Source organism: Bactrocera latifrons, unplaced genomic scaffold (genome assembly GCF_001853355.1).
Source record: "Bactrocera latifrons isolate USDA-ARS-PBARC rearing strain unplaced genomic scaffold, ASM185335v1 scaffold_39, whole genome shotgun sequence".
NCBI lineage: Eukaryota > Metazoa > Arthropoda > Insecta > Diptera > Tephritidae > Bactrocera > Bactrocera latifrons.
The window spans coordinates 233,952-243,505 of record NW_017537034.1 but is presented as its reverse complement, the minus strand read 5'-3'; the positions used below and the strand labels follow the sequence as shown (position 1 = coordinate 243,505).

Genomic DNA, 9,554 nt, shown 5'->3' with positions numbered 1-9,554 from the left:
AAAATTAAATTTTGTTTCATAAATATTATTATTTGTAACTATTTTTTATGCTATTCAAAACAAACAAAATGCAAAATTCCAAATTTTTTTTCATACAATTTTAATATTTTATTTAAAAATATCACTACAAATACATAAATACAAAATAAATTCATATAAATATCACATACATATAAATTTTCGATGTACAAAATAAAGCATCATGATCATCTTTTTATATGAGCCACGCATTCTAATCGCGACATAGTGCCAATTGTATAAGTGGCAACACCTTAATCGAAGACAGATCTGCTAATATTGCCTCAATATTATCTAGCGATGTGACCTGTAAGAGACTGTCCTTGCGGAAACTTAAAATAATTATGGCGAAGAGTGAGAGCACTTCCAAACTGTCGTAGCCAAGTATCTGCAAAAAAATTTAAAAATGATTGGAAAGGTACTGTAATTTTGGAAAAAAAAAATTGAAAAGAAAACAACTATTAGAAAAGTACTATAACTTTGAAAACAAAAAAAATTATATATTTGAGCGTACCAAATCCCACAGTATGAGCAGCTGATCCGGCGGTAAATGACCACTGAAGGCGCGCATAAGCCATTTGAAGACTACACGGATGCTAAAATGAAAGGAAATACACTTCTTTAATACAATATAAAAATGAGGTATGTGATATTATAACAAAAGTGTGTAATGAATTTATAAGTTCTCATATGATTATTTTAAAGCAACTGTATGCGTGAGAGAAATAATTATTGTATCTGTATTGTTAAGATCGTGTGATATGGTGATATGTTTTTTAAGACTTATTTTGTTAATTGTTATTTTTATATGTATATATTAAACTTGGGATGAGATCAAAAAAAGATATAATGTAATACATAAGTGATTTATATGTGTATGTGTATATGAGTTGATGATGTGATTGCTTGATATAGAAATATGAAATGTTATGATGCGATGTCATGTGAAAATCAGCAAAGTAATGGTGTTGCTTTTTGAAATAGAGAAATACAATGTAATATGAAATGAAATAATTTATAGCAAATAGTATGACGTGATTTGATAAAATATTGTGATGTGATGTGTTTGCAAGTGTAAATTGATTTATGTATTTGATACACTACTCTTGAAAGTGGTATCTCTTATATTTTTTCTCTAAATGCTCTAATATGCTAAGTTTGATGTTCTCCAATTCTCTCTGAAATACTATGGCGCATGTATTATTGTATTATTATAATTATTAATATCATTTTACATAGTATCATATAGGATGATATACATAAAAAATTTTGATTTGCTGTAGTAATATCGTATAATTTTAAGAGGTGATATCATTTACTAATGATACGATATGATATAATGATATGATGTGCAGTAATCTTAAATCTGAGGGCAAAAAATTGTAAGACTTTTTAATTTAAATTACGCGCGAAACCCCATTCGTCGAAATATTTCTTTTTCTTGGCTGGTACGACTGTCAGTGACATCTATGCCAAATGTCACATCAAAAAAAACATTTGAGTTTAGTATACGCTTGCCTGTCTGAAGTATACAAATATATTAAAAAGTGCATTCGGCGATTTTTTTATTATTCAACAAAGAAGTTTCATTAAATTTTGTGTGCGGAATAACATTTCTGGTGCCGAAACGTTTAAAATGTTGGAAAAGGTCTTCAGTGATAATCGTTTTGTGCTTTTGATTGGTAAACATTATTTAAAGAGGGTCGAGAAGGAAGGCCATCAACATAAACTGATGATCAATACGTCAAAAAAATAAAGGAATTGGTGTTTGAGAATCGACGATTAACTGCTGGTGATCCTACCGGTATCGTTGGAATATCGGAAGGATCAGTGAGAACCATTTTGAAAGATTATTTGAAAAAAGTGAAAGCACGATTGGTTCCAAAATCACTAAATACATTCAACAATAACAATAATATATTCGAGAGTCGAAAGTATACTATTTGAGTTTTATGCTTCGTTTGCATGAAGTTATTCGTAAAAAGACAGCGGAGTTTTGGGCTGACAACACTTGGTTTTTGCACCACGATAATGCACCGTCGCGTGTACTGCATTGATTCCTCGATAGTTTTTCGCCAAATTTTCAATCAATATCGTGCCGCAACCATCTTGTTTACCTGAGTTAGCTCCGTGTAACGTATGGCTATTCAGTAAACTCAAACGACCGTTCCGGGAAGTCAATTGAAGACATTAAACATGAATCGCTGCGCGCATTGAAGGCTATTCTATACATTGGCTTTAATAACTGTTTAGAGAATTGGGAAAAAAACTTTGACGACGTAGATTTTGAAGAATAAATTAAGAACTTTAAAATTACGAACAAAGTTTTACTATTTCTTGGTTATAGTAGTATGTATAACAACATATACAATATGATGTGATATATAACTAGTAATGTTCAGGCAAACAATAAGCGTAATGTAATAAAAAAAGAGCATATGACATGATTTGATGAAATGTTGCGATGTGATTTCATATCATGTGATGTATTGTATGGCTTAATACCTAGAAAATAATATTGTGATTTTATATCGTGTGATGTATTGTATGGCTAATACCTAGAATATAATATTGTGCAATAAGTAATAATGATTCATATTAACGTATTATTACATAGCAATAAGGTTGATATGCTTTCGAAAGCTTTGATGCAATGACTTAGAAGCGATGCGATGTGATTGTATGTTAAAATTATGCTATATTATGGCAAGGTATGATGTACGGCTATAGTGAATGATAAAACTTAATATGATATGATATCAAGTAAGCAATAGCTTACAATGTGATGCGATATTATGCTATTATAGTTGAATTATTTAGAATGCAAGAATAATTTGTGGAATATTAGTTTGGTACATCCAGTGATATATGTATTTGATTACTTCATGTGATATACTCGATTTGATGGGAATGATTCAAATTTTAAGACTAGTCAATTACTTATAAATTAAAATTACGCTTTTTAGCATTGCACCAGATATCACGACAGAGAGGTAGAGAGAGATTTGAAAACACAATGTCTTAAAATGACAGGTTATCTGATGTAATTGTACTATGCATGCGAAAGTTTTTAATATGAGGTTATTTAATGTAAGGAAAAGCAAAAGAACTGAAGTGATATGATATTATTTAGGACCAAGACTGATTTGATACTAGTTGAATAGATAAAATTTATAATTTTTAAATAAAATAAGCTCCCATTTAACTATTTTATGATAATTTTCAATAAAAGTATTCTTACGGTTGTATTTGCAGTTCGCGAAAATGCGACCATAACAGCGGTTCATGTGTTTGCAGCAGCTTCTCAAACAACAAACACAAGCTAACAATGCCCTGCAATGACAATATTAATCACGTGACTAACCACAAAATACTCTAAGCGCCTTGATACTAACTTGTGGATGTGTATTTATTGTGGTCAAACGATGGCAATAACGTATATAGAAGGCGCGAAATGTGAAGTACAAATTTATAGACGAATCGTAAAGATAACAAAATGGCGCCGCTGTAAAAGTAGAGCGTAATTAAGACTAAATCAACATGCGAGATGAGCAGAAGTTTCATTGTAGTTTACCAAACATGCAGATGCCGTGGAAGGGCACCACACCCGACGGTGGTCCTTCATAATTTCTACCCTTTACCGGATATTTCTCAAACTGTATTTGATTAGCGATTTCTGTGTCGCGTGAGAAGCAAAGCATTATCTGATAGAGCACATCTTCGAAAACAAAATACTGATCATCATTGGAAGCAGTCAATTGAATATCCTTGAAGATCAGTTTGTCCACAATATGATCGGTGGTTAAAACTTTGTTGCGCAAACGCGCCCAGTGATCGCATTCCTAAAGGTAGTGAAAAGAAAGAAAAGTGAATGAATGAGTGAAGAAAAGTGTATAAAAAAAAGTTTTAAAAAGTGAGTGAATGAGTGAAGTAAAGCATACCATACAAATGTGAGAGAAGTGTATACATAAAAGCTCAGTGATATCTTATATTAATAAAAAAGATCGTAAGTGATCATAAAGTTCAGTGTGTCTAAAAGTGTAACATAAAACTGTTACTTGACAGCAACAAAACCACCGCTCACCAACCTGTCCATTCATGTAACTGCCATGCGACAGCACAAAAGACCAGAGTTCGCCACGGAATGGTGCCGGCGTCCTGCCCTTTTTCAGAAAGTGTTGACAAAGTGGCGCTTGCTTGGTGTCCAGTATACGTTTACATTGTGCGGGTAAGTCTAAATTATTTGTTGTACCCTCTTTGCGAAACAATTCAGCGAATAATAGACGCTTGATGTGGTGATAAATTTATTTGACATTATTATTAATATTACTATTATTTATATTATATATTACTACAAAATATGCTATTTTACCAATTCGAAGAGATTTTTGACTGGTAATTCGATGTGTGAGAACTCCCAGTTAGGCACTTGTCTACAAAAAATTTGAGAAAATTAAGTTATAGTTATAAAATTTAAATTTGTTTTTAGGCAAAAGTGAGGTAAAATAATGAGGGAAAATGTACACAAACTCAGTGTCTTCGGGCGGTTTTTGTGGGCCTTTGAGTGAGAGTAGCACATCCAAGAGATCCTTTGGCGCATACACAGGTCGGTAGTTGGAAAGATCTAGTAAGATGGTAAAAAGAATATTTGTACTGTAATTGCGTGCAAAAAATATTTTGGAATCATTCTTATATGTAATATTGTTTCATAAAGTCGAGAACCTTTTACATTGGTCTGAAGACTAATTTGCCAATCATAAGACAATTATTAGACGAAAAGCTGGAATTACGCTTCACCAAAGCACAAGGTAGCAATATTCTCAACGTCTTATGATAGGCTGTGGTCTTGACTTCAACTCGTTGTATCTTAGTTTCAAACCCTATCCGTTTTTTTGAAGTCAGTTAAATGCACCCAATCCAAATATATTTAACTGACTAACCTACATTCGTGTAAATTTTTTGCAAACTTTGAAAGATTGTTTGAGAAAAAATGTACAATAGTATTATTCAAAGTATTGCCTATTTGAAGCTATAACATTTTCCATCCCAAAAGAAGAACCGGCTTGGCGGCCAAGAATGAATCAGCCTATTTTAGATACCTCATTTTAATGTGAACCGTATTTCAGTCAGGTCGTTCTGCATCGACCGGAGCAAATGATAGTCAGAAGGCCAACGTTTAAGCTATAAGGCCGGTTAAGCATATCTCCTCGGCACCTTTTGCTTAAACTTTGGCGTATAATTTGCTGGTCGGGCTGGTTCAGATATGATTTTTTGTGTTTGGGAATTTTGTAATGGATCCATTTTTCATCACCGGTCACAAGTCGTTGTCCTGTTTTAACGGGACGGGAGCAAATGGTTGTCAGAAGGGCAAGGTCTGGCCTATAGAACCTCCATGGCCACTTTTGCTTTAGATTCGGCGTAGAATTAGCTGTTCGGCCAGATTCAGATATGATTTTTTAGTTTGGGATTTTCGTAATGGATCCATTTTTCATCACCGGTCATAAACCGATGCAAAAACGATTTCTTTTTGTAACGTCTGACAATCAAAATCGTTTTTCAACATCTCTCGACTTCAATTCATATGACACCTAGTTTTCTTGGTTTGGATTCTATCCGAATGATTTCAAATGCTTTTAAATTACTTCTTGAGTGACGTATTTTGGCTTCAATTCATATGACACCCAGTTTTCTTGGTTTGGAATTTATCCGGTTGCTTTTAAACGGGTTTAAATGGCTTCTTTAGTGACTCCTAAAGATTCTGGGTTCTTTGGCAACAGATGTCATGCGATTACGGTCTACAGCTGGGTTTCAATAAGTTGAGTTCGGCAAAGCATAATAACTTGTCGAATACGAAAAAAAGTGGTCGCCTAAAGAGCTTAAAAAGCTCTTTGTTAATCTTTTCTCTCTTTAACGAAAGGATGAGTCTAACGATATTCAACTGGAGCAAACCGATTAATTATTTTTCACCCACATAAATGCTAGTTCTGAAAGCTTACAAAATTATAGCCACTTCCCTGAAAACTGCCTATAAAAGAGTGTACTGATGTCCACTCAGTTTTCTGATTGCTCCCTTAAAAAAAGTTCGTCATCCATAGCTCCATCGATAACTGCACAACCAAGTACTCACCGATTGTGTAATTGCTTAGCTCTTCCCATTTACTAATCAACTCATCGCGATCCATCACGGCGCGTGGCTGTCCATGCAGCGGCATACTCAACTCGGCGCACATTGCATTCAAACTTTTACGCACACGACGATCCCATTGCACAGCCGAGCGTCGCAAATAAGACAACGGGTCGGCGCTATGTCCTAACTTCTCCTGTGACTTTGTCTCTGTAATTAGTGTGTTGCGAACTAAATGGAATACAATATTGCGGATTTCGGTTTCGAGGCCAGTCGATTTGATGGCATCTTCCAGAGTATTGCGTAAGTCATTTTTGTCAACCCCTGGGCTGCAAGCTAGTATCTAACGAAATCAGAAGTTCATTCTAGCCATTCATTCTAAAGGTGGAGTATATTGATTTTCCTTTCGCTTACCTGCACTTTTTTAAAAATCTCATCATAATTCTTCATTGCTTTTATGGCAACGGCGAGCTTTTGCGCCGTGTGATGTATGCTGGCATCACGTAATTCCTCCATTTCCGTTACAAAAGTTAAACAAATCACAAGATTTGAAATCTAAAAAATATGCGTATTATATGCGTAAAATTTTGAAGAGAACTTTCTTTTCAATCTGGATCAATGATTTAATTATTAAATATTCATCGAATTGTTATTGTTTGTTGTTTGAATTTTTCTTCATTTTCTGTCGTGTATTTATTGATTAAATTGTTATGAATGAAAATTAGAGCAACTTCTATGACAACCAATAGTGTTGGTAAATGCTTGCATTTATTTTTATACTCTTGCAACATGTTGCTATAGAGTACAATAATTTTGTTTACCTAACGGTTGCATGTGTCACCTAAAACTAAGCGAAATATATATATATATAAATGATTAGAAGACGGCACATAGGATTGCAGTAGCAAGGGTCACCAGTGGGCTGAAAATTTTGAAAAAGTGGGCATGGTCCAGCCCTAGATAGGATCAATTTACATATTTCGAGACCGCTATAGTAGCTAAATCCGCTTATGACAATTCTCATAGGAACTGTTACCAATCGGGTGAAAATGGATGAAATCGGATGATAACTCCACCTTTTCCCATATAACGGTACTGTTAAAAACTACTTAAAGCGCGAGAAGTCAAGAACTTAATACGCTAGAGACATCAAATTTAACCCCCGAAATGGTATGAGAAGGCTTTAAGGGAGCCGGTGCAAAAAATCTAACAGTGGAACTAACATATCTCACGACCTGCTTGACCGATTTCAAACAAATTTGGTGCATGACAATCCTCTAACATCGGGGACGAAATCGGACTGCAACCACGCCTACTTCCCATATAATACAATTTTACATTTTGTTTCACTCTTTCACCTGTCGGTATACACATCAAGAAGAAATTAATATAACGCGGTACAACTTTGAGTATTTCACTTTGTGACCAAAAATTGTTTATCTTGGCTGCAAAAAGATAGTAGTCCGAGTCGATGTTAGGGCCTCGATCTGGTTGGTGGCTTTTCGATGAATTTTTCCATGCTGGAATCTTATGCTACAGATGACCACATTTCGGTCCCAGGCGAAGTCGAACAGGACGTTTTATCGAGAAGGCTTAATTTACCGACAACGATATGTTGAAGGACCTCACTTTGTTGCGGGTTGTGGTTAAACGTTTATCCACCGGAGTGAATAATAGTACTCGGCGACAGAGTTTCTCTCCCCCCATGAATCATACACCGAATTTCCACTTCTTTATAAGGCCACTGCAGTTAATGCCACAAGGACCTACTCGCCGTAGTGCTTGTCCTGTCCATCGCATTTCTTGGACGGCGGGGATGTCAGTCTTCACTCTAAAAACATTAACCAGCTGGACAGCGGCACCTTCCCAATTAAAGGACCGGACATTCCAGGTGCATGCTCTTAAATCGTTATCCTTAGTGCGTTTGCTATGGTCGTCATCAAAGAGGGGGTCTATTATCCGAGGCTGTTTATGCTTTTTCATTATTAGTGTTTTTTACGTGGCTAGTCCCAAACCCAGTGCACAACAATATGGAGCCTTCAAACAGATGTTTTTGGCTACCCATTCCCAGACAACTTTCCTGACGTACTTGAATTTCGAAACATGGCTCCATCCTCCAATATGTACATATAATGTACCATAAAACGCACCGACCAATCACAAATCATTTATCCATACGAAATTTAGCCTAGATTCACAAACACTCGAAATTCGGGAATACTTTCTTTTTGATAATAATTTTTACTTAATCATAAATTTTCTTATAAAATTACGCATCATACAATTTGCAATTGGCCTTTCTACTTCATAATTACCGTTTCAAACCAATAGAAGGCCACTTATTATCTGCCGTCGTATTGACGAATGAAAATTAATTCCGAATGTCTCACGTGTTGAGTGAAAATTTTCGCATAAAAACGCATAACATATCAGTCAAGTGCGAAATTGTACGCCCACACCAAAACTATACATACATACATACATGTATGTACGAATGTTTGTTGCTTGAGACAAATTTGCCGCACTATTTACTCGTAAATAAATAAAGGCTATATGCAAATAGCATATAAATTCTTTTTATTTGCCCATCTGTATGTTTGTATGAGTGCATTTCCAAGTCAACCTGACGCACTCGCCTATAATTATGTGTGACTGTTGGAAGGAGTATAACGTAAGCATGAATATACATACATACCTACATATAGTAGTAGAGATGTGTGTACATTTGTATTTATTAAAAATATCACATGGTGGTTGCCAGTTAATCCTCTCATTTGTCTTCCCGTGACCAAAAAGTGACTTATTAGTGGGGAAACTAACAGATACCTACATATTAAATATCTACTTCAAGAAGTGGGTATGATTTTTGCATAACAGATATAATCATCATCCATTCATATGCGCATACATACATATGCGATTAATTTTTTCTCATTTTCTTATTGCAACTTATTTATTTTGGCAAAACCTATTTCGACTATTTTAAGTTTAAATATTTGGAAAATATATTGCGTATGACTATTTTTATTTTCGTTTTTGTGAAATGCATTGTTAGGTGCTGACATCAACATGTGTTGAAATCATATATCATTATGTGAAATTTGTCGATGATATATTTATGTATTTCTAAATGATGCTTTAGTTAATTGAAATGAACAGTTGAGTGTGTGCATGTGTGTTCTAAAAATAATTGAATCGCGAAGTACATGTTAAACATGTACCTTTAAAATAGTGGCTTCTACAATGTTTATTTTCCACATATTAATGACTGATGGATTGTGTGAGAGCATTTCTCATGTTAGCAATACACTTGTGAGGTTTGACTCTGCTTGCCCCAAGGCAAGTGTTTTTTTTTTATTTGACTTTATTTTTATTTACTATTTTATTTTCCGTATGAAAAATTTGTAACCGT

General features: G+C 34.6%; 2 protein-coding genes across 5 annotated transcripts in view; one reads left to right on the top strand and one right to left on the bottom strand.

The window, feature by feature from the left end:
* The window catches only part of LOC108972236 (UHRF1-binding protein 1), a 43,643-nt gene extending 40,211 nt beyond the window's left edge, over positions 1–3,432 (top strand). The window contains exon 22 of one of the 3 annotated variants that reach the window (XM_018938765.1): positions 3,274–3,432. In XM_018938765.1, the coding sequence (XP_018794310.1) occupies positions 3,274–3,294 (21 nt within the window). In that variant the 3' untranslated portion in view covers positions 3,295–3,432. The other 2 variants (XM_018938766.1, XM_018938763.1) reach the window with 2 other exon arrangements.
* Positions 170–6,760, bottom strand: LOC108972238 (TBC1 domain family member 19). 2 transcript variants are annotated; one of them, XM_018938768.1, is made up of 10 exons: positions 6,557–6,760; positions 6,146–6,485; positions 4,543–4,642; positions 4,391–4,451; positions 4,107–4,304; positions 3,593–3,860; positions 3,414–3,523; positions 3,260–3,351; positions 533–614; positions 170–406 (listed from the first exon to the last, which is right to left on the bottom strand). In XM_018938768.1, exons 1-10 carry the CDS (start codon positions 6,656–6,658, stop codon positions 233–235), a joined length of 1,527 nt encoding a protein of 508 aa, XP_018794313.1. In that variant the 5' UTR covers positions 6,659–6,760; the 3' UTR covers positions 170–232. The 2 variants fall into 2 exon arrangements, with proteins under 2 accessions (XP_018794313.1, XP_018794314.1); XM_018938769.1 differs by having other exon boundaries at positions 4,549–4,642.
* Between the last annotated feature and the right edge of the window lie 2,794 nt (positions 6,761–9,554).

What these genes read in the sequence shown, in the direction of transcription:
- LOC108972238 (XM_018938768.1), bottom strand. Translation starts at nt 6,658, where the DNA reads ATGGAGGAATTACGTGATGCCAGCATACATCACACGGCGCAAAAGCTC. An exon ending in CCCGAAGACACTGAGTTTGT is followed by an intron (nt 4,452 to 4,542) that starts GTACATTTTCCC and finishes AATTTTTTGTAG; the next exon opens with ACAAGTGCCTAACTGGGAGT. An exon ending in CAATAAATACACATCCACAA is followed by an intron (nt 3,352 to 3,413) that starts GTTAGTATCAAG and finishes TTGTCATTGCAG; the next exon opens with GGCATTGTTAGCTTGTGTTT.